Source organism: Eschrichtius robustus, chromosome 2, assembly GCF_028021215.1.
Source record: "Eschrichtius robustus isolate mEscRob2 chromosome 2, mEscRob2.pri, whole genome shotgun sequence".
Lineage (NCBI taxonomy): Eukaryota > Metazoa > Chordata > Mammalia > Artiodactyla > Eschrichtiidae > Eschrichtius > Eschrichtius robustus.
The window spans coordinates 159,361,373-159,388,323 of NC_090825.1; the positions used below are offsets into that span (position 1 = coordinate 159,361,373).

At 54.6% G+C, this 26,951-nt stretch overlaps 1 protein-coding gene across 2 annotated transcripts in view; it reads right to left on the reverse strand.

The window, feature by feature from the left end:
* Positions 1-374: 374 nt before the first annotated feature.
* Positions 375-26,951, reverse strand: part of COL23A1 (collagen type XXIII alpha 1 chain) — a 358,312-nt gene continuing 331,735 nt past the window's right edge. The window contains exons 6-28 of one of the 2 annotated variants that reach the window (XM_068534663.1): positions 26,132-26,158; positions 24,656-24,682; positions 23,253-23,279; positions 19,785-19,901; positions 18,873-18,908; positions 18,431-18,457; positions 16,650-16,703; positions 16,044-16,106; positions 15,599-15,643; positions 14,088-14,165; positions 11,982-12,035; positions 11,309-11,353; positions 10,343-10,432; positions 8,968-9,030; positions 8,611-8,667; positions 8,320-8,346; positions 7,337-7,399; positions 7,199-7,252; positions 6,981-7,007; positions 4,227-4,280; positions 3,848-3,934; positions 1,879-1,917; positions 375-1,441 (exon numbers count right to left, since the gene is read on the reverse strand). In XM_068534663.1, coding sequence (XP_068390764.1) covers positions 1,439-1,441; positions 1,879-1,917; positions 3,848-3,934; positions 4,227-4,280; positions 6,981-7,007; positions 7,199-7,252; positions 7,337-7,399; positions 8,320-8,346; positions 8,611-8,667; positions 8,968-9,030; positions 10,343-10,432; positions 11,309-11,353; positions 11,982-12,035; positions 14,088-14,165; positions 15,599-15,643; positions 16,044-16,106; positions 16,650-16,703; positions 18,431-18,457; positions 18,873-18,908; positions 19,785-19,901; positions 23,253-23,279; positions 24,656-24,682; positions 26,132-26,158 — 1,164 coding nt within the window. In that variant the 3' untranslated portion in view covers positions 375-1,438. Of the gene's footprint in view, positions 1,442-1,878; positions 1,918-3,847; positions 3,935-4,226; positions 4,281-6,980; positions 7,008-7,198; positions 7,253-7,336; positions 7,400-8,319; positions 8,347-8,610; positions 8,668-8,967; positions 9,031-10,342; positions 10,433-11,308; positions 11,354-11,981; positions 12,036-14,087; positions 14,166-15,598; positions 15,644-16,043; positions 16,107-16,649; positions 16,704-18,430; positions 18,458-18,872; positions 18,909-19,784; positions 19,902-23,252; positions 23,280-24,655; positions 24,683-26,131; positions 26,447-26,951 lie in introns of those variants that run through there. The other variant, XM_068534662.1, reaches the window with a different exon arrangement.

A 26,951-nucleotide genomic window follows, 5' to 3' on the forward strand; every position in this document is an offset into this window, starting at 1 on the left:
CTCTATTTCTGCCCTGCACACTGGTTCATCTGTACCATTTTTCTAGGTTCCAAGGATCACTTTTTTAAGGCAACAAATTTTAGGGTGATTTGTTATGCAGCAGTCACGGGTCATGAGATCAGAGGAAACACAGGGGCTCATTGACATGGGTGACTGGACAGAAGGCTCAGCTGGTATGTAGCAGGGCTAGGCCTTGAGTCTGTGTCTTCCTAACTCCACACCCCATCTTTGCTGTGAGCCTGAACTACTTCCTCTGGTTTCTGGGGTGGCTCTGGCCCAGGGAGAGTTCCCTTATCCCTCCCCACCCAGCAATAGCCAGGCTGAAACCTCACCTAGGGATGGTGCTAGGGGCAGTCTTCAAGGACAGGCATACCCAAGACACACATTTGTTGTTTATTTCACGCAACAATTTCCATCTACACAGAGAGGGGAGGCAAGTGGTTGGGTTGGAGCTGGTGGCCGGGAACCCTTGTCGGAGGTGGGGAAGCCTCTTCTCAGAGCATCATTGGCTCAGGGCATAGGTGCCCTACTTAGGCAGGCCTGGAAGCAGCCCTGAGGCTCTCTTCATTTGCATAGCTCACCCGGAGGACTCATTTTTGGCAGGCTGACCAGAGTTCCCCTGGGTGGGAGCCTTGGGGTCGGTGAGACCCAAACTCTGAGCTTGAGGTCCATCTCCTCAGGCTGGCAAAGTCCCATCAGGTCCCTGCTGTGGGTGGTGGAGAGACAGGAACAACAGACATTCTAGCCTGGGACCTCCACATTTGGGGATCATAGGGCTCCCTGCTGCTGGGTCCATGTGGTAGTTATCACAGCGCTTGGCTTCCACTCCTGGCCAGAGGACACTTGTTCTCACGGAAGGCAGGCTGGTTCCTGAGGCCTACGGAACTTGGCGGGAGCTCAACCCCTTAGGGTGCTTCCCACAGCTCCCCGTGTCCAGCTACAAGTGGTGGGTGGGAGTCCTGTCAGCTGGCTGTGGCTGAGTGCAGAGGCCAGAGAGGCCAGGAGCAGCTGCATTTGCCATTCATGCCCTGAGCCTTTTTGGATGGCCTGGACCCTGGGCTCCAGAGCTTCAGAGGGCAGGCTCTTGCAGGGCAGTGGGACAGCCAGAGTCTCTGCTAATCAGGTGACTGAAGGCCCAAGCTGGCATCTTTGCAGCCTCTCCTGAGCCAGGCACTTTCACCTTCATCTCCTTCCCGGGAAAGCCAAGTCCTGAGGGTGCCCCTCAAGTACACATTGCCCCCAGTGGGCCTGTCCACTTTCCTGGCAGCTTCACATGCTGATCGTTCTGGGGCTGGGCTGGGCACACTCTCAGATGTCAAAAGGCCACAGGTATGGTGGTGCATCCCGTGAAAAAAGATCAATATATTACTGTTTTGTTTTTACAAAAATTAAAAATGTCCACACGGATCTGTACAGGCTGTGAGATGCGTGCTTGGGATCACTGGAAAAGGAGGGAAAGACTGAAGGTGAGGGGGGGACCGGGAAGCCCCAGAGGCCCTGTCCCTGGTCTGGGCATCCCCGTCCTGCTCACTTCCTCAGGAACAGCTGCGCCCCCAATCCTCTCATCCCAATCTCCTGGATTCCACCCCCTCTCAGCGGGGCGGTATGGACAAAGTCCCAGAGGGTGCTGATGGCTTTGCACTGGGAGGGCCAGGCGTTGAGTGAGCCCTGTATGACCAAGAGGGTGGTCTGTGCACAACCACCTAGGATCACAGCCCCGGGCCTGGGGCCACGTGATGGGAGGGTCAAATCTAGGGTCATCTCGGGGAGACCTGGCTGCTCAGTCACTGTGTGGGGAGCAGCAGGCACCCAGCCCTGAGGCCCCCTGGGCCCCCCACTCCTCCCAGCCTGCCCTGCAGACTCTTCCCTGCAAGGTACCTTATGCCAGCAGCCAGGCACGGGCAGCCCATCAGGGCCCTGGAAAGGAAGAAGGTTTCAGTGACAAGGATGGGGGGCTGGTCAGCTCTCTGTGCCCTACACACTCCTGCCCCTGGTGTAGGGAGCTGCAGCCCAGGCAGCTGCCACCGGAGGCCACCGGACCCCACTGAGGCAGGGCCCGAATGCCTGCCCTGTCCACCTGGGTAGTCAGGCCATGGGACATGAGAGCCCCTCTCTGTGCTTATTCCAAGTGTGCCCCCATGGGCTTTGCTGGGACATGTGTGCCGTGGGCAGAACCAGGACACCATGGAGTACAGGGCATCATGCCAGACATCCACAGGCCAGGAGTAGGGCCTGGCCCTGGTTCTTGTGAGGGGCTGCATGGCTTTCTGTCGGGCAGCTGTGACAGTGGCTCTGACAGCTCACACTGGGGGCCTGAGAGCTCTCAGGCATGTGTCCAAGAGTATTTGAAGGACAGTCTAGGAAACGGGATTCCCTTTTGGCCTGTCCTGGTCCCTGTGTCTGGATCTGAGTGGCAGACAAGGGAGGTTGAGGTCAGGGTGGACACTGGGCCGGGGTGGGGAGGTGTGTGTGTGGGGTTGGGGTGGGGATCGTCTGGAGGCCCCAGACACAAGCAGGGGGGCGGGTTTCCTCAGGTGGTCCAGAGGTGGGGAGCTGGAGACGGACAAACGCTGACCCGTCAGTCAGCCTAGCGTCCCTGGTGGACGCCCTAGTGGACAACACTTCACTCCGTTCCAAAGCACACAGGCAGACCTCAGACACGTGGGAGCACACCCCCGGCACTGCCATGCATCCACCAGGGGCGGAGGCTGGGACTCAAAGGGAAGTGGGGAGGAGGGGGGAGAATGGAAAGGCAGGCAGAATGGAGGAAGGCAGGGCGGAGCAGCGGGCACAGGCAGCTCAGAATGCCCAGCACAGCACGGCACACAGCACACAGCACACAGCAGGCCAGGCCGCGTACCGCAGGGGGGCAGGGTCTGCTGCCCCTCGCCAGGCCCCTGGAGCCTGGCGCCCCTCGCCTGCCTCCGCATTTAAGATTCTCCTGTTTCAAAGACAAAGGCTTGATGACTTGAAGGGAAGTCTCGGCCCAGGGCCCAGGGCTGGCCCTGGCCCTTTCAGTGTGTGCTTGCCTCCTGCTCTGCTCTTTCTGTTTTTTCCCATTGCCTCCTCAAAGCCATCTGGACCTAGGGATTAGCACCCCCACTGCATGGATGAGGAGACTGAGGGACAGAGGGCCAAATGACCCACTTGAGGTCAGAGGACTGGGCTTCAGGGGTCCCTGCTCCTGAACCCCCTTTGGAAGGGGTACACGACGTGGCTCCATGTCCCCGGCGGGGAAGGCCAGATGTGAGTATCCGGTGAGTTTTAGTATGAAAACTCAGCTGTTTTGTTTTTCCTGTCTTTTCTGAGCTCCATTGGAAGAGTTTGACAGGTAAACCCTCCCTGCCTTCTAGAAAAAGAGAACCAAACTTTGGTTATTTCAGGTACTGAGTCTGGTGGGCTGTGAGAGGCTGTTGTAAAGAAGCAGGAAAGGAGAAAGGCTGTGAAGGGAAGGGGCTTTGGGGCATGTGGAGGGGATGCAGGGGATGAGTGTGGGGCTACTCAGACCAGCAAAATCCTCCTCTGGGATGGGATAGACCCCCAGAGAGGTGAGGGTGGTCCCATCCCCCTTTAGGTCCAAGGAAGCTCTGTCCCTGACCAGGCCTCCCTCTCTATAGACAGGGTGGGTCCTCAGCCTCGCCCATGGAGGGGTCAGGACCAGAGCAAGAGGAGCCTCCATGACAGCAGAGACAGCAGGGGTGGCCCCGCAGTGTGGGCCCCCCAGGGCGGGACCCATGGGGCCCCTGGGACTTGCAGCTGAGCTCTGAGTACAGGGAAGACATGGCCCCACCCTGGCAGGAGTCAGCAAAGACCTTGGTTGGGACTCCCACGTCTTGCCAACACGTACCACTGGACATGGCTGGTCCAGGCCTGGGGGTCCCGGCTCGCCCTTCTGGCCTTTCATTCCTTTCCGACCGGGGACACCGCGCTCCCCCTGTGCAAGAAGGGAGATGGGGTGTGGCGGTGGCTGCCAGGCCCAGGGCGCCCCCAATGCCTCTCAGAGAGATGGGCCTGGGGCCCGCAGCCACCCTTACCCTCCTGCCCGAATCCCAGCCTCTCGGCCCTTCCTCCTCCCGCCCACCCCGCCTTCTCTCTGCTTGCTTCCTGTCTCCTGCGTCCTTTCTTTTCTGCCTGCTCCCTCCTTCTCTTCACTTGCCTCCCCCCTTCTTTCCTCCTGCCCCCACCTTCTCTCCAGCTGCCCCTCACTTTCTCTCCACCTCACTCACCTTCTCTCCACGCTCGCTCCGGTCGCCTTTCTCTCCTCGAGGTCCAGGGAAACCCTGACAAAAGGATTAAAGGTTAAACCTGACGATGAAATTTGAGGTCTGTTCGGCTTATCTGTTTATCTCTGCTCCTCTCCGACCCACCTCTGCCCCTTCCCTGCACGCATATTCGTGGTACAAGCTGGACCAGCCCCAGCTCCTAGGTGACACAGATGCTGGGTACCAGGATGACTTAGAGAAAAGCATGCATTCAGGACACCAGCACTGCTTCCTCCAAAGTAGAACACTGTTGCTGTTTCTGGATGGAAGCCCTCAGGCGGAACTGCTAGCAAGGGGCTTTCTCTTATGTCAAGTCAGATGCAGCATGCATTGGCCCAGGCTTGGCTGGGGACAGAGACACAGGAAACCCATGGAAGTTTATATCACCATCTTCAGCAGACCAAGTAACGGTGCCCTCTGTTCTCTGCTTTTGGCTCAAACTCTTATACGCCCACCCACACATCCATCCATTTGTCCATCTGTTCATCTACCCAACCAACATTTCTAAGCATCCACTAGGAACTGGGCTTTGGGCTGAATGCTGAAGGCAGAAAACCAGATTTGATATGTTCCCTCTTGTATCTATTATGTTGTTTTTAGAAATATGATACATTGATATCCTCAAAATCTTGCTGGCTAGGGAGGGGCTGCCTCTCCCAGGGGTAGCCAACTCTTACATATAGCAAAGGGCTAGGCTGGGAGCATGCCTTTCAGATGCAAACCAACCAATCCCCCAACTACCCACTCTATCTAACTCACACACCAAGTCAATATTTCCCCTGGCCCAAATCATGCCAGGACCAGGTAGCAGGCAACAAGAGACCACCCCTATAGCCCAAAGCCTGCCAGGATTATTTAAACTAGCCAGTCCTAAACTGTTTACTCTGCTCTGCCTTGCTTTTCCCATAGAAACACCAATAAAAGCCCTGGCCTAGGCTTTTTCCTCACTCCTTACTGCCTGCCAACCAAAACTGCTGCGTCTCCATGTGGCCCCATGTGGGACATGCCATTTCCTTGGGAAATGTAAGTTATAAGTTCTTCTGTCAAAGGCATTTGGCCTCTCTGTGTCATCACTAAGTCACCTCCATAAATTAAAACCCTGCAGGTACAAAGGTACACAGTCTAACATGGCAGGCAGTGGGGTGCAGAAGATGATGATCAATGGTCAGTGACAGCGGTCTGAACCAGGTACCATGGGGTCCCAGGGAGAGGGGCTCTTCTGTCCAGGTGTGAGGTCAGGTAAGGTTTCCGAGCAGACTCCCTATTTCAGCAGGGCCTGGTGGAGTGGGTGCCAGGAGTTTGCCAGGTAGAGCAGGTAGGTGTGGCTTTGAGATGCCACTCTGAGCTCCAGGCCACCCAGAGAGCAGCTGTGGCCACAGTGAGCAGCTGGTGGCATGGAGTCCCTTTTGCTCCACCCCCACTACCTCCCTGGGTCCACAGCCTGAGCTGGATTCATCAGTGTCTTCTTCTCCTGACCCTCCTCATTGACGTAATGTGACCCTCCCAGTCAGAAACTCAGTCTAGAGTTCTTCCTCTTCCTTGTCTGCAGGTGCTTTCCATGGTGACATTTTCTCCTTAAAGTCTAGGGTGGAGGCCAGAGCCCTTGCAGCCCTGCCTGCATCTGGTCACCATTTCCCTTGCAATAGCTACCTGATTTTCCTGGGAACCACCCTCCCTTCTCACAATTCACCAACTCCACCACCAGCTTCAGGATGGAGCATGTGAGCAGGCTGGGCAGTCAGGGCACTGCATTCTTATGGCAAGTGACATTTCAGCATTAACCCAGCTGGGGCCAAGGAGAGTTGATAAGACTTTTTCTCAAAGAGTAGAGAGTGAGGCAAATGCCTTTCTCCAGGATTTGGACCTAGGGGGTTGCAGGTCTGGAGCTCTTGGCTCCATCTCATCACCATGTGGAACCTGGAATGATGACTACACAGAGGAAGCAGAGACAAGACAGAGTGAGAGGTTGGGTCGTGTTGACACACTTGAGCCCTGGATCTATGTGTCATACGTCTGGATTTTTCAGTCATGAGTCAGTTTAAACCAGTTTAAATTGTGCTTTCTGTCTCTTGATCCAATCAACACTGGGCGAATACTTCTCCTTCTCTCCTTCCCACGGTACTGCCCTAGCCGAGCCTCGTCATCTTCCACCAGGATATGGCAGCAGGCTCCTCACTGCTCTTCCCACCTCCCTACTCCAGTGGATCATCCATCCATTCTCTATCCTCCATCCATCCTCCACCATCCTCCGTCCATCATCTATTCACCTATCATTCATACATCCATGATCCATGATCCATGATCCATCATTCATTTACGTCCATCATCCATCACTTATTTACATCCATCATCCATCATTTATTTATATCCATCACTCATTTACCCACCATCCATCCTTCATCCACCCATCCACCCTCCATACTCTATCATCCACCATCCACCCAACCACCCCTCCATCCATCCATCCATCCATCCATCCATCCATCCATCCTTCCATCCATCCATCCATCCATCCATCCTTCCATCAATAAAGCACCTACTCTGGGCTGTGTGTTGGACTTAGCAATGGGGACATGGGCGGAATGAGTCGGTTGTAGTCCCAGCCATGGGGAAGGGGGATACATCCAAGCCAACCAGATCAAGTTACTGTATGGGCAGCATGAGGGCAAAACTTCTACACGGGAGGGACCTGGTCACAGTGAACGGTGAGATACTTACATCTAGTCCTGGCTCCCCGGGTCTGCCCTGAGAAGAGACAAAGAGGAGATGTGAGGGGGCTGAGAAGGAGGTGCTGGGAACACAGCTGCTGGGAAGTTCAGCCCTGTGAATTGTCCACAGAACCTGAACTCTGGCCCCAGGGACCAGTGAAGTGCAGGGGTTGAGCCCCCAGGACTGAGTGACACCATAGTTGCGGGGCATTAAAGGGAGGTTGTTACCTTCTCTCCTTTGGTTCCTGGCAGCCCAATAAGGCCTGGCGGGCCAGCTGGCCCCTGGGTGGAAAAGGAATGGGTCAAGAGGCATGACAGTTATAGAAATTAGCACCTCTAAGGACAAACAAGGCTCATGACACTCACAGGCAGGCCACTGGGTCCTCTCTCACCCGACATGCCCTTCTCTCCCTTTGCTCCATCCAAGCCCTGGAAGCAAAGGGGAGACATCAGTTATGGGGGCCAGACAGATGGCAGGACAGGAAAGCTTGGGGCCTGAGCGGGAACCAAGGTGTACAGGGCAGAGGGACAGACTCCAAGCTCTGACAGGCCTGGCCCTGGCTCCCTTCTTGTGCAAATAATCAGAATGTGGGTGTGCACACTTTACCTTTTCTCACATGTGGGCTTTTTCAGTAGTCATGGAAGGTGGTTATGGTCACACCCATTTCACAGATGAGGAAACAGAGGGACAGAGAGGGGCAGGGACAGGCCCTGTTGTACAGCCAGGAAGTGGCAGGGCTGAGTGGCAACTGCGTTTCTGAGTCCCAGTCTTGGACCCCATCCCTGACAGCAGCTGCTTCTTCTAAACATGATCCGGGGAGGGCTCGGGACAAAACAGAACCAGAAGCAGCACATCTGGTCAGGCCACATGCTCGGCCCTACTCATCTCTGGGATTCCATGACTCTGAGGTCCCATTCGGCCTCTGAGCTCGGGAAGCAGAGATGTGCTCTCTCCCAGGGTAAACTAGGGAGATGCAGGGAGGCCAGCTGGCCTCTCTGGGGCAGGGCACACGGTCAGGCCACACTCACGGTTTTAATTTAAGAGCAGAGGACACGACTTTATGTAATATACACCAAACCCAAGACCTCATATCCAGGTGTGAGCAGTTGAGAGACAGATGTGCACTAGGGGAGGGGGCAAGGAATGGAGAGGCCAAGTGTTGGGTGGGGGGCATCAGCGGGGTTATTCTACAGGGGATTGGGAATGGCCAGGCCCTGGGAAGATGCAGGGCTGGCCCAGGGCTGAGCATGGGGCCCTCGCTTTGCCTACTAGCAAGACTTTTTGGAACTGTCCAGGCTGTGAGCCTGCAGCAAGTGGGAGGGGTTCCTACCCGTGCTTTAGGACTCACCTTGGGACCCTGGATTCCCTGAAGGCCCTGGAGGAGGAGGAGAAAGCAGGTCAGAAAGGCCATCAGGCTGGGTCTAGACCTCCAGGTCAGGCCCTGTTGCAGTGGCCACATAGGCTTGCAGGCCACTCACTGGCCCCTGTGACCCTGACCTCTGTGGCCTCCCAAGCCCAGACCTGGGCTCTGCCCTCCTTGTCTGATGTGCCCCCTCCCCTCTGGGGTATCCTCTCCTCCCCTGGGCCTGAGCCCGCCACCCTCTTCGTATCCCAGCTGCTTCAAGCCAAACATTCTTACCACGGGGCCTGGGGGACCAGGGGGCCCTGGGGGCCCTGGTTCCACTATGATCTGGGCCTAGGAAGGGTCAGAGGTGGATTAGTCACCCATCGCCCCGTCATCCCTCACTCACCAACACTTGAGTTCATCGGACATTGGAGGAGCACTCCCTGGGTGTGGGCGCCGAGCTCCCTGCTGCCCCCAGGAGGGCACTGCCTGGTGGGAGGCCCAGTGCTGGCCTTTGGGTTCAAAGACAGGCCTGAGGCTCCCCCTCCCCCTCCCTCACTGCCCTGGGCTTGGTCAGGCCAGGTGGCCCTTGTGTCCCAAGGCTCAGGGCCCCAGCCAGCCCTCCGCAGAGATCCTCAGCAGCCCCCTTACCAGGCTCTCCTGTAGGTTGTCAGATGCCGGCTCTCCCTTCTCCCCCTTGGGGCCGTCGGCACCCTGCAGGATAGGATGGCCTTGAGCCCTTTCTGTCCATCACCAAAATCACCATCCATGGGGCTCAGCACCTCCCCTTCCTTCCCCCATAAGGCTTCCGGGCAGCAGCAATAAGTTGGCCTTTGCAGCTTAAAATAGTTTTCCTTAAATCAGTGGGTTTGTTTCCTGTGGGACGGGGGCAGCCAGGGGCTCTGGAAGCAAAGACCCGGAGTTCAAATCCTGGCACCAGCTCTCTAGCTGAGTAAGCCTCATGGATGGACAATGGATATGAAGTGGTGGCAGCTCTTTGCATCCAGCCACGCATGACAAGAGCAGTGATAAAAATGACGGTGACAGTGGGTATTTATCACATGTTAGCCAATCATTCTCAGCCCTGCCCATGTGTTCCCTCATAGGAGTGGGAGATTATCACCCCCACTTAATTTAATTTAATTAATTAATTTATTTTTAACATCTTTATTGGAGTATAATTGCTTTACAGTGGTGTGTTAGTTTCTGTTTATAACAAAGTGAATCAGCTATACATATACATATATCCCTATATCTCCTCCCTCTTGCGTCTCCCTCCCACCCTCCCTATCCCACTCCTCTAGGTGGTCAAAAAGCACTGAGCTGATCTCCCTGTTCTATGCAGCTGCTTCCCACTAGCTATCTATTTTACATTTGGTAGTGTATATATGTCCATGCCACTCTCTCACTTCGTCCCACCTTCCCCTTCCCCTCCCCATGTCCTCAAGTCCATTCTCTACGTCTGCATCTTTATTTCTGTCCTGCCCCTACGTTCTTCATAACCACTTTTTTTTTTTTTTAGATTCCATATATATGTGTTAGTATACAGTGTTTGTTTTTCTCTTTCTGACTTACTTCACTCTGTATGACAGACTCTAGGTCCATCCACCTCACTACAAATAACTCAATTTCGTTTCTTTTTATTCACCCCCACTTTAGAGCTGAGGAAACTGAGGCCCAGGGAGGTTAGGTCACTTGTGCAGGGTTCCAGAGTCAGTAAGAGATGGAGCCGGATGCAAACTTGGGCTGTCAGAGCTCCCAGTCTAACCACTGGACACTAGGCGGGGCCTCCTTATTTCACCTGAAGGAGGCCTTGGGGGGTAAGTGGTAGGTCCTTCTACAGAGGAGGAAGTGGGGGCTCAGAGTCAGGGCAGCCCAGAGCTTCCTTTCAAAGGCCCGGTGGGCCAGGGCTGGGCTGAGACTAGGACCGTAGGGCCCCAGCCCCTGGCAGCCACCGTGGGGGGCACGCATTCACCTTGGGACCCCTACATGGGGCAAGTAGGGTGAGGCCCACCCAGCCACGTACCGGGAGGCCTGACAGGCCCATCTCTCCTGCTTCCCCTTTGGGTCCTATCAGCCCGGCTTCTCCTGGGTCTCCTTTCTGTCCTTTGGGACCCTGAAAACCACAGAACAAGGTACAGTAGGCACTTTCCCTCCCCCCCATGCTGGCAGGTCCCCAGAGCTTAGTCCAGGCCAAGCCAGACCCCCACCTCCTCCTTGTGGGTCCTCCCCTCCAAACCAGGTGATGAATGAGCAGAGGGGCCTGGTCGGAGACAGTGAAGGGGCAGCCCCTGGCCTGCCGCACTGCAAGCAGGGGTGCAGGGTGGGGCAGGGGGCAGAGGGGGTGGAGCAAGTGGGACTGGGACTGGGCAGCTACCAAGGGGCGCATATGGGGTTTGGGGACAACCTTGTGCTCACATCTCAGGAGCCAATGGTGGGAGCCCCACATACAACCAACCATCCCTCAGTCACCCTTCCAGCCACTGCGTTCCCTCACTCAACCAATTTTGTAACATCCACTGTGTGCCACACATGAGGGACCCAGTGCTAAAGCACACCCACGAATGTTAAGTGGTTCTCATGGACACTGTCGTGTCTATGTAGGATCACACACGCACATGTATACTTGGAATAATATTAATAACGACAGTGATACTTTTAGCTAACATTTGAAGACTCTTTGCTATTACATGCGGGCACTGCTCTCAAGTGTGTTCCGTACACAGTTATTTAACCCTCATGGCAGCCCTGTTATACCATCTTCACCTGTGGGTGAGGACCTAAGGCTGCCAGAAAGTGAGTAGCTTGCCTGAGGTCTACGGGCAGAACCAGGATTTGCACACAGGCTCCAGAGCCCACTCTGTTCTGTTGCCTCTCTCCAACTCTACACACACACACACACACACACACACACACACACACACACACACACACACACACACAGTCCGACGCCAGGCACCAGCATCACCAAGGAAATGAAAGGCCCAGAGACCTTCTCTCCGTCGATTCCTGGAGCACCAGGCAATCCGAGTTCGCCCTGGAAGGGAATAGACAGCAAGGGGGGTTATGGTGTTCCACAGGCCCTGGCAGGAGTTTGTGGCCAGGCTGCTTCCCCTGACCAGCACACCAGCCCTGGGTTGGGTCCCTGCAGTTGGAGCTTCAAGAAGATGCCCACTGGGTGTCCAGCACAGTGCCAGGCACCGACCACCCTCTCCTCCATTTCCTCAGCCCCTATGGGCAGGTGCAGCCCGTGGCTATAGTAAGTTGGTAGGTTACAGATTTGGAAGCTGAGGCTCCAGGCCACCCAGCCCAGGGATGATGGCAGAGACCAGACCCTGCCTGATTTCAAAGTCTTGGGCTCCTTCTCCTGAGCCAAGTGGGCAGGTGTAAATGATGCACACAGGCCATAGGAACGGCTATGTGATCTGCAGGACTTTGTGATGTCATGAGGGGTCCATTTATGGCTTACATGTGTGAATGATCCCAGGGAGAACCCAGGGCCAGGAAGAAGGCACCCAGCTTGGTTAGGAAGGAGCAGGGCCACTTTCTCTGAGCCCCAGAAGCCAGGCCAGGGTGCTGGGAGAGAAGCAGAGGCAGAGGGGAGAGGGGAGGTGGGCCCTGGAGACAGGGGCCTGGGGGGACCACATAGCTACATCTGCACTGACCTTGGCTCCGGGGATCCCTGCTGGCCCGGGGGGCCCCTGTGGCCCAGGAGGACCCTGTGTGTGAAAGTCAAGGGGTCAGTGTTTAGGTAGGGCCTCCCCATCACTCCCCACCCACCCCTACATCTGGAGGCAGCAGTGACCCTTATAGCCCCCTTCCCACCTAGTCAGGTCAGGCCTTGTGTCTTGGGGGAGGCCAGGCAGACGGCACCAGGTACCGGGTAGGACGTCACAGTGTCTACTTGCCACAAAGGTCCCAGAACCCCTCTGCCCTCAGTATAGGTTTTGTCACAACACACTCCTGCTCAAGATCCTGTGATGGCTCCCCATTGCCTCTAGAAGCAAGCGTAAAACCCTTGCTGGCATTCAAGGCCAGCCAAAGATCACATTCCCACCAGTGGCCTAGCACGGTGCTCTCTGCCTCTCCTGTGAACTCTGGTGCCGTCCGCTGGTCCTGGGCGTCCCTCGGTTTCACTGGGAGGAGATGGTGTCTTCACTCCCAAATTCCTGTCCCCACCTAGGACTCCCACAGGCCCGCTGCCCACCATCACCCCCCACACTCATGCCCCTTCACAAAGGCTACAGCTGCCCAGCCCCCAGCCCAGCAAGTTCCAGGTCTCTTCCCTCCACCTCCTCTTACCAACCTGCCCCCACTTTTTAACAACTGAGGTATAGTTAATGTACAATATTATATAAGTTACAGGTGTACAAAATAGTGATTCAAATTTTTAAAGGTTACACTCTAGTTATAGTTATCATAAAATATTGGTTCTGTTCCCTGTGTTGTACAATATATCCTTGTAGCTTATTTTAAACATAATAGTTTGTATGTCTTAATCCCTTACCCCTATATTACCCCTCCCCACTGGTAACCACTAGTTTGTTCTGTATATGTGTGAGTCTTATTTTTTGTTATATTCACTAGTTTGTTGTATTTTTTAGATTCTACATATAAGTGATATCATGTAGTATTTGTCTTTCTCTGTCTGACTTATTTCACTTAGCATAATACCCTCCAAGTCCATCCATGTTGCTGCAAATGGCAAAATTTCATTTTTTTTAATACCTGAGTAGAATTCCATGGTATGTGTGTATATACATATATACACACATCTTCTTTATCCATTCACCTGTTGATGGACACTAAGGTTGCTTCCAATATCTTGCAACCTGCCCCTTCTTGTTGGCTCCTCCGTTGAGATGCCCCTGGTCTTACAACCTTCCTCCATTCCACCCACCCTTCTCCAGGTTCAGGCCCAGCACATGCCTCCCCGGCGGCCTCCCTGCCTCTAGCTATCCCCACCTTCCACGCCGTTCCCTTCACCCCTCTATGTCTGCCCACTGCCCATCGAATCCAGTCATTGTCCCTGTCTGGCATCCAAAATCCACTTCCCGCCTCTCTGAGCTCATAGGGCTTCTCCATGCGGCTCTTGGACAACCAAGCACATGCACACCCTTGGGCCACGTCACACCACACCACGCCATGCAGGCCTGGGGTGGGCACCGTTACCATCAGCCTGTGCTTCCCTGAGGCCTGTAGGAGATAACTGAAATTGAAGCTCAGGTGGGATTAGGTGTTGACACCCAGTCTTGTCTCTGAGGACCACCTCTCCCCATCCCAGCTCCCCTCCCTGGTACCTGTGAACAGCTGACACCCAACCCCTCACTCCACTGGTGATGGGTCCCAAGTTTGCCCAGCACTGGGGCAGGGCTCAGAGGCCACACATCTCCTGAGCCTCCCGGTGCAGGCCTTGCCACACTCTTCTCCCCCAGAGGTCATTAAAAGACCCAGCCCCCTCCAGCCTGTGTTCCCTAGGAAGGCCCCAGGAGGCCCTGCCTCCTGCTTCTGAAGGGCGAGCTTCCCTTTTTGCCTTGGCCTCTGAGGAGCTCAGGGCCACATGGGCCCCTTTTACAGCAGCTCTCTCAGCATCGTGTGGGTCTCCACACAGTGCTGACTTCCATATCAGGCACCTGGTGAATGTGGAGGCTTTGTGTTAAGCTGCCACTGGTCCCTTGTGTAAAGAGGTGCAGGACTTATACACAAAGTAAATGGATATTCCCTCAGGAAATGAACAGCAAGGGTGTATCAGGGTTTACCAGGAACACTACCATAAGGGCATCCAAGATCCTGCCATCGTAGTCAATTACCACCGTGTCTCCTTGCTCACCCTTGAGGCCTGGGGGACCCTGAGGCAGAAAGAAGAGGAAGAATTTCAGGGAAAAGCATGGTGGTCATTTCTGTCTCACCCAGAGAACCTAGTAACCAGGGCTGCACACAGGCCCGTGAGCTGTGGGTCAGCTCTCAGCTGTACCCTGAGCGGCCCCAGAATGGTGTCGTCTTGCATTCTCTCAGGCGCTGGCACCCTGACTGAGCACTCCAGGGGCCAGGCAGGGGGTGACACAAGGGAAGGGGGATGCCTGGGGCCAACTGAGGAACATACCTCCGCCTAGCCTGGGGGTGGCTGTGATTTGCCTTCACGTGGGAACCGAAGCCCACTGAGGCCCATCCCTGCGTTCTTGAGAGAAAATGGAGAGTCTGATTTTGATGTGAAGTGCTTCAGATTTTTAAATGTTGGCAAACAAACAAAAACACCCACACCCTCCAAAACACTGCGCAGGCCAACTAAAGACGTGCCGGCTGGATGCTGCCCTTGTACCTCAGTTTCTTAACCTCAGGTGGAGACTGCACACACCAGGCACTGACACTCCCATTCGCTCCTGGTTCTGAGCACACACCCCCCTACACACATGTCCACATGTATGTGTCTGCACATGCATGTGTCCACACAGGCACGCGTCCTCACAGGCATGTGCACTGCTGCTGGAACCTCACCTTTCCTTCTGAACCTCATCTCCCCACTGCACTCTTCTCTGCTAGGAGAGCAGCGGGGGCTGTGAGCACTTTGGTCAGGCCTGAGGCCATCTGCGCAGGATGGAGAGACCCAGGCCAGGGCATCATTTGCCAGCTGCCTCCACGGTCATGGCCTTCACGGAACTGTAAGGTGTACACTGAATTCCCACACTCAATGCTTAATCCAATTCCCTGGCCACCTGCACGACCAGGCTGCGGGCTTAGACCTGTGTTTTGGAGGAGGAAGGCAGCCCCTGGGAGCATAAGGGGGATGTGATTGCTCGAAATCACAGGGCCAATAACAGGGGCTGGGATGTAGTTCTAAAAGTGTGTTGATAGGGGCTCATCACAAAAGATCTGGGACCAGCTGCGGCGGCTGTGTTCCAGAGACAGGGGTGAATGGTGATGTGGGGCTGGGGGAAAGGCAAGGCCCCACAGGGGGAGGGTAACGCCGTATGTCACAAATCGAGGTTTATGTTTGAATATGCCAAGAAAAGAGTCTGGGAGGGCAGACACTTTCCTGGGGAGGAGGAGAAGAGGGGAGAGGATGGGACTCTTATTTTCACATCCATAGTTGAACATTTTACCAAAAGCATGTATTATGAAACTAAAAGCAAAAAAAAAAAAAAAAAAAATCACTAATGAATTATTATTACTAAAAAAAGACTCCCAGTTCCTGCCAGCTCTTCTGGGGTCTCTGGGGGACAGGGGCTTCGGAAGGAATCAGGCCCCTGGATCCCACTGGTGTGGCTGGGGGAAGACTGCTTACCCGCGGCCCTGTGGCTCCATCGGCGCCTGGCTGGCCGGGCTCCCCCTGTGAAGACGCATGGTTGCAGCCAGGTGTGCAGGGCTGAAGCCAAAAGTTCCCCTGCCCCCTCCAGTGCCCTCTTCCCCAAAGGACACAGGGCCGAGTGGACGTGACTGGCATCCCAGGAATGGGGCTCCCTGAGGGAGGGCCTGAGAGACCTTCCTCTGACCCTCGTTGTGTAGAGATGGGCCACTGAGGCCCAGAAGCCCAAGGCTACACAGTGAGGCCTCATCACTCACCCAGACCCACTGCCACCCGCCCCCAGGTGGGCTTCTGATTGCCAATCAAACAAGACCCCTGGGCCTGGGACCTCCCGGACTCCCAACTTAAAAGGGCAAATTGGAGGTGAAACCATCTCCCCCCGTGATGGGCCTTTGGGAAGCAGAGCAGTGGACTGTGATGTCACCTTGGGCCCCGGGGCTCTGTCCACGCCATTCTCTCCCTGAGGCCCCGTGCTCCCCGGCTTGCCCTGCAACAGAGGCGTGTGCTGTGAGAGAGCACTGGGGCAGGCTGGGGGCCGCCTGGGTCTGAGGGCTTCCGGAGTAGTTCCTGAGAACGTGCCTGAGCCCACCCGGGGGTTGGGGGCCGTGGGCTCAGTGCAGCCCAGAGGACTCAGGACCAAGGCCCCTTCTGGTTTGGTCTTGGCGCACGGTTGGAGCAGCTCAGGGGCTCAGCCAGTTTGGAGGCAGGCTGGCCAGGATTTGGTGGTTGTCTTAAGGGTTTGGGGAAGCAAGGAAGACACCCAGTTCCTGGCTTGGGGACTGGGCAGAGTGGGGCCACCTAAGATGGGAACCAGAAGACTTGAGGGTGTGAGGGGAGGCAAATGGCTTGGGTGATTTGCCAGGCCCGTTGGTGAGTGGGACCCTGGCCTTACTGCTTGCCTCCCTCTGGCCTGTCCTGGTCATCAACCCATGTGCCATGATGTGAAAGGGCTGCGTAGGGCTTCACCAGGCAGGTGGGAACTGGGGAGGTGGGAGGCAGGGGGACCACTGAGGGAGGGACATGTACCTACCTTGGGCCCTGAGGGTCCTGGGAGCCCTGGCTGGCCTGGTGTCCCATCATCCCCCTGAGGAGAGAACAGTGGAGGCTGCAGCCCTCAACCTGCACACACTGGCTGGGTCCTCTGGCAGTCAGTTGGCCATCCCCCCTCTGCACTCCCCAGCACACCAGGCCACTCCTGGCAGCAGCACTTGGTCATACTGGGTCGGGGCAGCGCCCCTCTCCCCTCCTCGTCCCTCTAGGGCAGGGGTGGGGTCAGACCCACCTCTGTCCCTTGTCCCCACTAGCCCAGAGCACACCTTAGCAGGTGTGTGCAGAAGGAATGGATGGGTGGGTGAAGGAGAGGGAATTCATTCCCTCCGTCAGCAAACATCTCTGAGCACCCTCTGCAGGCCAGGCAGATGGGGTCCCTGCTCAATGAGTCAGAGGAGACCGAGGGCAAGGAAATATCCAGATAAATTCATAGCCCCATGCCAGGAAGTAGACAAGAGAATATAAGAGAATGGTGGGATAGAGAGGGACTCAGGGAGAGCGTGTGTTTCAGTAGGTGGCTGGGGACGGTCCCCTGGAGGAGGGGGCAGCTTTGCTGAGCCCAGTAGGAGGAAGAGGAGGAGGAGGCCCGACCACGGGAAGCAATGGGGGAAGATGAATCTGGGTCAGTGGTTCCCAAACTTGAGCGCATGTCAGCACCACTCAGGGGGCTGCCTGACCAGAGCACGCCCACCCCCAGTGTCTCTGACTCGGGGCCTCTGGGATGGGCCCCGAACACACATGTCTAATGCACCCCCAGTGACGCTGATACCGCTGATCCAGGGATCACACCTTGAGAACCAATTTGACGTGGGAACAAATCTGAAACGTTTGAGTAATTGTATGTGTTTGATGTATTTCTCTAAGAGTGAGTGAATGAGTGAATGAATGAATGAATGAGATCCTGGCTTCAGAGACAGAGGTCAGAGCCGCCACCCACAGTCAGGACTTAGGTTGGGTTCTGCCGTGCCCAGCCCCTGCCCTTCTCTCCAGCCACTTCCCATATCCCTGCCAAGAGGCCGTCCACAGCCACCCCCACCTTCTTTCCAGGAACACTGGGCTCACCTTGCGGGGGAGACAAGAGTGGGGATGCAAGAGAGAGGTCAGAGCCACCTGGACACCAGGCACCTGCTCCTCTGGTAGAAGTGGCCCTGATGATCCCCATCCAGTGCAGCCCAGAGACCCCGAGCCCCTCAGAGAGATGCATGTGTGTGCTGGGGCTGACGGTCTTGGACTCCACTCCGACCCTGACCTGGTCCCTCCCAAGCTGAGTGACCCTGGGCAAGTCACTGCTCCTGAAAGAGGGGCTCTGACTCCTCCAGCCTCAGAGAGTGGTTGTGAGATTAGAGGGAATGCATTGAAGGCCCTTGACTCCCAGCAGGCACTCACTAAAGGGGGCTCCTCTCCCACCTTTCCCTCCTGCTCAGTCCAGGGGCTCTGGTTCCTTCAGGGAGGACCATAGCCTGCCTTCCCACCCTGGCAGGTGCTGCTCAAGGAGGGAAGAAAAGAGAGCTGACAAGCTAATGGATTTTATTATTCGATCCTCACGACCTGCTGTGAAGGAAAGGCAGGAAAAGTTTATCATGACCCCATTTGGCAGATGAGTAAACTGAGGCACAGAGAGATGAAGTCACTTGCCTAAGGTTACAGAACTTGGTCTTCTAACCCTGCCACTTTGGCTTCAATGGGGGCGGGGGAGGGGAAGGTGGTGGGGTGAGGGAGCCCCACACCCCCAGGCCTGAGACAGGAGTGAGAGGAACTTACCTTGGGCCCTGGGGGTCCACCCGGGCCCTGGAATGAGAGAAGAAGGGGTGTTAAACATGATCCCAGACAGGGCTCCCGGGCTGTCTTCCTTAGCATCCTTCTTTTATAAAGGGTGACACCAAGTCCCAGAGGGCAGGCAGGGCTGTCTCTGGAACCCGGCTGTGCCACCCGTTCGTATCTTGGACAGAAATCCGCTTTAGATCTCAAGCAGTGACAAGTGGACTGCAGGCTCCCTCCCAGGGGTCTGGGTCTGTGAGAATTTTGCTGGGGCTGGAGTCCTGGCCCATCTGCTCCCCACTGGTGGTGGGGGGCAAGAGCGCAGGTGTGCACACACGTACAGCCGCACACCCAACCCTGGTGTGGGTGTGTGTGGGAGAGGGGCTTCTGGGTTTGGAACCACGGTCCTGCCAGCCCAGGCCTCTGAAATGCCCTGGATACTGACCGTCTCGCCATCTTGTCCAGCTTCTCCTTTGGCACCCTGAGGAGGCATAAGAGGAGAGCAATGAGGGGAGGCAGGGGCTCACAGTTGACTGAGCCCACATCTCCCGCCAGACCCTGGGCTGGGGCTGCAAGTACATTTTGTCCTCACCAAACCTCTGAGAAGTGGGCATCACTGTCCCCACCCCACAGACAAGAAAGTTGAGGCTCAGGGAATTATATGCCCAACATGACAAGGAATTGGTGAGCCAACTGAGCAGTGGCCCTGACAGGGGACCCTGGCGGCAGTTTGGTGGAGGTGCCAGCTCTGCACTGGAGGGAGAGTGCAGGTTGGAGCCCCTGGGTGAAGGAAAGGGGCAGTACAATGAGGTTTGGCCTCCGGTATTGGGGTTAGGACTATGTGAGGACAACCGAGGCTTAGTTAGTACTGGGGAGAAAGAGAGAGAGAAGTAAAGAAAAAATAGAGAGAGAAAAAGAAAGAGAGAGAGAGACTGAGAGGGAGAGAGAGAGAGAGAGGGAGAAGAGGTTGGCAGATATCTGCAGAGACAGCAGCCTCACATGGGTCTCAGCGTGTGCATTGGGAGTGAGACTATAACCAAGGTTAGGGTCTCTGAATCTATCTGGGGTTCGAGTGTGGGGATAAGAGTTGGGTCAGAGTCTGTAGGGGTGAGAGTTAGGGTCTGGATAACAATCTGAATTGGGGGTGTGGATCTGGATTTGGGAGTGAATTCGGGGTCAAGGTCTAAATTGGGGTTAAAGACCTGGTTAGTGTCAGATTTAAGGTGTGACTGGAGTAAGAGTCTGGGTCGGCGTTTGGGATAGGGCTAGGGTTGGCATTGATTCTGGGATCAGGGTTTGGAATTTTGGTAAGTACAGAACCACGTCCTGGGTGGTCCAGCTCCATGCTCTCTCTTACCACTGGGCCTGGTGCTCCCCTGGGGCCATCTTTCCCAGTGTCGCCAGGAGGGCCCCGGGCCCCAGGGGGTCCTGGGGGCCCTGGAGGCCCAGCAGCGCCATCTTGCCCTTGATCTCCCTGAAAGAGATGGGGCCCAGCATGACTCTGAGGCGTAGGGGAAGGGGTTCTGGCCTCCAGAGAGAGGCCTCCTCAGATGGGCGGCCAGATGCCTTCGCCCTCCCAGCCCTCGGCAGGCTCAGAGGAAAGGGGTTTGTTATTGGGCTTCTTGCCACTTCTTGGTGGCCACACAAAGGGACAGGTCCCTATACCTCTGCATAAGAGGCCAATAGGATCTTGTACACTCCATGGCATGCTCCATGTCTCCAGCTCTCAGTGCCTGAAGCCCAGCTACGGTGTTTAGGTGAGAGATGAGACACACTAGGTGTGGGACAAAGCACAAGTGCCCAACCAGCCCCCTTCCTTCTGGAATGGGGACTGCAAGCCTCCTGAAAGACCTTCCTGGTTGGTCGGCTCCTGCTTTATTAAGTGATAGAGGCACACTCTTGGGCATTTGTCCCAGATAAATAGAAACATGTTCACACAAAAGCCCATACATGAATGTTCACAACAGCTTTATTTGTAATAGCTCCAAACAGGAAACAATCCAAATGTCCTTCAATGGTGAATGATTAAACAACTGGGGTACATCCATGTCATGGAATACTGCTCAGCAATAAATAGAAAGGAACAAAGTACTGACACATGCAGCAACTTGGATGCATGTCAAGAGATTTATGCTGAGTGAAAAAAGCCAATCTCAAAAGGTGGCTACTAGATGACTGCGTCTACAGTCATACAGAGATTCTTGGTATGCAAATTTATAGAGATGGAGCACAGATTAGTGGTTGCCAGGGGTTAGGGATGGGGGCAGGGAGGGAGGTAACTGCAGCTATAAAAGGATAGCAGGAGGGATCTTTGGGTGGTGGTTGCACGAATCTCAAGGGTGATAAAATTGCATGGAAATAAGTAGATGCACAAATAAGTAAAATGGGTGAAACTGGAATAAGGTTGGCAGATTATATCAGTGTCAATTTCCTGGTTGTGAGATTGTACTACAGCGATGCAAGATGTCACCATTGAGGGAAACTGGATGATGGGTGCATGGGGTATTATTTATTACAACTGCATATGAATTTTTAATCATCTCAAAAAAAAAAAAAAAAAAAAGAGCGACAAAGGACCACACCGTCTCTCTCATGCAGCACCAAATCCCTCACTCTTGGCCGTGTTAGTAATGGGTCAGACCTCAGGCAGCCAGAGCCCTCACCTTGTGGCCCCACCTGCAAGGAGGAGAGGAGGAGAGACCACAGTGCCCCCAGCAATTCCTGCTGCCTCAGTGGTGCCCGCCCAGCACTGGCTCAGGGCACAGTAATGTGGCACATCTGGCTCACAGTGCCAGCAGTTCCCAACCTTCCTGTCACCAAGAAAGGAAGAAGCCTTTTGTGGATTGGGCCCCTGCTGTGTGCCAAGCGCTGAGGAGTGAGGCCTACCTGGAGGTTATCTCACCCAATGCTGCAACCACCTGGCCAGGGCACTGCTATTGTCCCATTTTACAGATGGAGTAGCCAGGGGTCAGAGAATGTAATCATTTACCCAGGGTTACAGAGCTAGGAAAGGCACTGTCTCCTCTGGCCACTGAGGCAAGAGTCTCTTTTAGACAGTATTTTTCATCTGTGACCCCACGATATGAGAGAACTTGGTTCTCTAGGCCACTGCACTTAAGACATAGCTCACTTATTTTCCTAATTAAAAAATTAACTGAAGCTCTCAATGTTCACCACACAGATCTTCTGGTCAGTCTGACTCAGCCAGGGTCCTGACCAAGAAGATAGAATTCCAGCCAAAAGACAACTGAGTATGGTAAGGTCACCCAACCAGAGTGGCAATAGTGGTGGGTCATTCCTGTCCCATTTTACACTGTGTTAGGAATCAGTTGAAGATACCCCGCCCCCTGCTGCTCCTTTAATGGCTCAGGGTGGGAACCACTGGCCTGGAAGCTCCTTATCAAGGCAGAAAATGGGTGTAGATACTTGAGCAGGTTCTAGAGGGGGTTTAGGGTCTTCTCCTGAGTTACTTGGAATGAGGCTGGTCAGCCTCCTCCTCCTCCTCCTCCCGCCAGGATCGGATGGCTGAGGTCTCCCCCTGGGAATGTGGGGTGAGTCGAGGGGAGTGCGCACACCAGCAGCCCAGACTCCGCCAGTCTACCTTGAGGATTCGGCGATTGTACACGTGATGGTCTCTACTTATAAATCCCGGACTGAGCCTCGGGAAAACCATCTAGTTGGCAAACAGGTGTGTGATGAGAAAGGCAGGAGGAGGGTGATTTAGAAACGACCAGGCTATTTCTGGAGGCAAAGCCACTTAACCCCGCCTGGAGAGAGGAAGCCTGGTCATTGGAAGTGGCGGACCACGTTCTCCAAACATGGGTGCTATCCTTGCTGCCATCCCACGGGCTCCTCTTCAATGGGACCTCGCACTCCCCCAAGAGCTGGAGTCCATTTCTCCACCCTCTTGACTTGGGCGGGCCCTGTGACTGCTGTGACCAATAGAATGCAGTGGACGTGCTACTGTGTCCGTTCTGGAGGTAGCTCTTAACTGGCCTCCTGCCGCTTAGAATGCTGCTCTTGGGAAGGCCCTTTAGAAATGCCCCCACCAGCCTGGGGGAAGCCTGAGCTGCACAGAGATCCACGAGTGGGCATCCCCAGCTAAGCTCCCCACCAAATTGCCAAGACCTGCTTTGTGGGGCCCAACCAGCAGAGGTCTCCACTCTGCTTCAGCCTCCGTTGAGGAGAACCCTGGTTTGGAACAAGGCACTTCTGGGTCCCTGGACCCAGGGGGCATGAAGGGCTAGAGGTGGGCTGGACAGAGACTCTGATCTACTGTTCCCACTTGGGGTGCTGGGTGCCCACTTTCCTGATTGCCATGAATCTTCACCTCAGTGGCTTGGGGTAAAGGATGTCATCCCCATTCACAGTTGGAGAAACTGAGTCTCAGAGGGGAAGGTGACTCACTCCAGGTCACTCATCTGGTAAGTGGCGGAGCTGAACTCTGGGCTCAGGGCTGCTGGCTCCATCCACAGCCTTCCCTCTTCCTGGGTGCCAGCTGCCCTCAGGAAGATCAGTCTCCAGTCTGGGCCCAGTGCCAGCTCCACTGTCTGCCCATCTATGGTGATAAGGGTGACCGGATGTCTGCCAGAGATTCCCTGTCTGTGCAGGGGATGGCAGCCTCGGCCAAATCAAGGTGCTTGGGGCTTCCACCCAGCGGATGTTGAAGTGAAAACAGGCAGCGAGATAGACCACGGGCGGGGAGGGGCTGCTTGCTCACTTTTTTCTGTATAAGCATAGGGATCCAGAAGAAACGCAAGGTATACCTTATTATGATACGAAACAAACCATGTGGGATCAGGGGAGGATCTTGCTCAGTTCTTACCCGGGGGCCAAAGTCTCCTGGTGCACCCTAGGAACAAAAAACAGGGTGATACATCACCACTACTTTTATTACTACTTCACATGTGTGGAGCATTTACTCTGTGCTCAGTGCTTCATATACACAGTCTCACTTCATTCTAACAAAAAAAAACATACAGGCTCTATGTTATCTCCATTTCCAATGAGGAAACTGAGGCACAGAGAGGCTAAGTAACTTGCCCAAGGTCACACAGCTAGTAGATCCAGGGCTTGGAACCAGGTGGTCTGTTATCTATTGGCAGCCCCCAGACACAGCAGAGTGGAACCCCGGAACCTGGGAATAATGAGGGATGATAATTGATTTACTGTTTTAAGTCACGAAGTTTTGGGGCAGTATGCTATGTAGCAGTAGATGCCAAGACTTCAATTTCTCTCTGTTTTCAAAGCCCCTACCTTAATCATTTCTATGACTCGGTGGCATCAGCCAGAATTGGCAGGAAGGCAATCACTGCACCTGCCAACTGCACGAGTGTCTCATCATCTACAAAGAACATTCAGACGGTTACCTTGCGCAGTCTTCCCCATGAGAGGTTGGTTTTAATTTACAGATGGAGAAACTGAGGCCCAGAGAGCTGGGTAACTTGCCAAAGGCCACACAGTTGGTGGTGGAGCTGTAATGCAAACCTGAGGCTCTGAACACCAGATCCTGTGCCTTGCTCAGCCCTGAGGGTGGACCGGAGCCCTGGCTGCCCTGACCTATGCTGGCCACATCGCAGTGGCGCAGCCCAGCCCAGCCCTGCCCTGCCCTGCCTTAGAAGTGCCCGTCGGTTCTACCACACCCAGGTCTGTTACGGCCCCTCCCTCCCCTGACTCCACTGTGGGACACACAGGTCTCCCCTCTCTCCTGCTCCCCTCCAAGTCACTTGGAGTTCCCAGCCCTCCAGGAGTCTGACTGTTGTGACATTTAGTGCCAAATGTCAGGGAAGACCTTCTCACAAAGGGCTGCAAATATCTCAGGGTTAGCTCTCTGCCATTTGTTTTCCTGGGGGGGGGGTGTCCTCCCCACAAAGAATGCCATCAACAGTCAGTGTTCAATTCCACAGGCTCTTCTAGCACCTTCCCCTTTTCAGGATTGATTATTTTGGAAACTCATCATTCTGGGTAGACTGTGCTTTCAGTTTTGTTACACTCTGGTGCCAGGAGAACTCGGATTCAGCCCTCCAGGTACTTTAAATCGTCAAATGTAAGCCTTGTAACCATTTTAGGAGGTAGGCACCACTAGCCCCACTACACAGATGAGGAAAGTAAGGCTCCAGGAGGGGATGTAACTTGCCCAAGGTCACACTCTGGAGCTGGGGTTTGAAGGCAGGTTTCTGGCCTCCTTTATCAGCCTACTGCATCTGGACAGCCTCCAGCATCACTTACCTTTTCTCCTTTGGGGCCTGGAAGTCCCTGGAGAAGGAAGATAGAGAAAGAAGAGGAGTGAGTGAGGAGCACTAGGCTAGCCCCCTTCTATCTTCCCTGAGGCTTTGAGGGCAGAAGGGCCTGTGAGGCTGAGCAGAGCTGTGGGCAGCTGAGTGAAAAAACATACGAGCCTATCAGCCTTTATGAGGGCTGCCTGTGCTGGCCCCAAGGAAGCTCTGAGCCTCAGTGCTCACCACGAGGAAGACAGGAGACTGGGGCGGTCGCTGGCATCCTCTCTGGACAGGGGCACATGTGCTAGTCATTCCCCCCAGAGGACAGAGCCCTCCCTGCTCAGCACCCGTTGTGCCCAGGTACCAGTGAGGAGGTCACTGTCTTCAGGGTCTGGGTGAACGTGTGGCTGTGGAGGTGGCTCCCTGCAGGCCATCACTCTCTGGCTGCAGGGAAATGTGTCTCTTTCAGTCTCGCCAAGTTACCAGGACTTCTAGGGAAGCGGGTCAGGCCACACACAAGGCACCGACTGTGGAGCTCAGAGACCCCGGGGTGGGGGCCAGGCTGCGGTGGGCCAGCTTGGGGTTCACACTCTCGGTCAGGGACCTCAATCACTGGCCTCCATCCCAAAACATCCATGTTCCCTTCAGGTAGTGATGGATTCGCTCATTCACTCATTCAACAACTCATCCATCTAGGTAGTGGGTTCTTTCTTCCCCTCCTTTAATAATGCACCCATCATCAGTCAGCTCTTCAATCATTTGTTAATTCATTCATTTTTTTTTCACTCATTTGTCTGCTCAACCATCATGCATTTATCCATCCACTAACTCATCTGCTCTTCCATGCATCCAACTGTGTGTACAATTATTGATTCATTACCTCATTTGACTCTTCTTCCATCCACCCATCCATCCATCCATTCATCCATCCATCTGTCCATCTGTTCATCAATCTATTCATCCATCTGTCCTTCCTTCCTTCCATCCATATCCAATTATTCATTTTATTATGCTGCCTCTGTGTGCATCTTATTCATTCTGCTAAGGATGCCAGTGGACCATATGCTTCTGGTCCAGGTGTTGAGAACTCTTCAGCCTGATGTCTACCATCTAAGTCTTGAGACTGTATGAGGGGATGCTTTGTGCCTGGGGTCCGCTGGGAGGGCCTTCTATGTTTTGAGGGCTGAATGGACACCAGGGACAGTGCTGTTCACAGCTCTTTGCATCCCCAGCATCCCTGTGGGGAGAGTTAATATGCCTATTTGACAAACAGAAGCCTCAGGCTGGGGAGGTGAAGAGGCCTCCTCAAGGTTGCACAGTCAGCAGGTGGTGGAGCTGGATTTAAACTCAAGTCTGACGGTCAAATAGCTTCTCTCCGTGCTAAACCAGGTTCTTAGTGGCCCTTCCCTCTGGCATCCACGGTAACTCCCAACCCCAGGGGCAGCCCCACCCCAGGACCACCTACAACTGCCCTGTTATCACTTACGGGCTTGCCATCCAGACCCAGTGGCCCCTGGAAAACGAGAGAGAGAGAGAGAGAAAGTGAGAGAGACAGTGAGAGAGCACAGAGGTTACACACAGGAAAGGCATTTCTTCTGTGTTTTACGACCCAGAGGCACGACTGAGTGACAAGAGACCAAAGCCTGCCCCGAGCCCATGGTCTTGGGTACATTTCACGTGGACTCAGGGTGGGGGCATCTCTGTGCTGTTTGTTGTCCAGAATCCCCTCCTCTGATAACAGAACCCGTTTCTTCTCCAAAGCCACCCCCATCCACCCCATAGGGTTTGGACATGTGACCATATTCCCTCGGCCAGGGTGAGTAGTTCAGGGATGAGTGTCATGCCTGGGACTTTGAATGGTGGAGTTTTAGAAGAAAGAGGATTCTGTTCTCCTGATGGGGCTAATCCTGGAGCTCCTGGGGGCACCGCATGGCTTGAGAAAGAGCCAACAGAGAGGAAGGCAGAGCTGAGAGACAGAGAGAAAGGCAGGCAAAGGGCCTGAAGCTGAAACTACCTCTGCATACTTCTTTCTGTTTGTCAGTGAATACATTTCTTTCCTTAAGCCAGTTTGAATTTGAGTTTCTGTCACTTGTAACTTGTTAGGGACTGAATGTGTCCCCCCAAATTCATATGTTGAAACCTAACCCCCAATGTGATGGAATGTGGAAGTGGGGTTTTTGGGAAGTGATTAGGTCATGAGGGTGGAGCCTTCATGAATGAGATTAGTGCCCTTATAAAAAGGACCCCAGAGAGCTCTCTAGCTCTCTCTCCACCATGTGAGAACACAGTGAGAAGTTGAAAGTCTG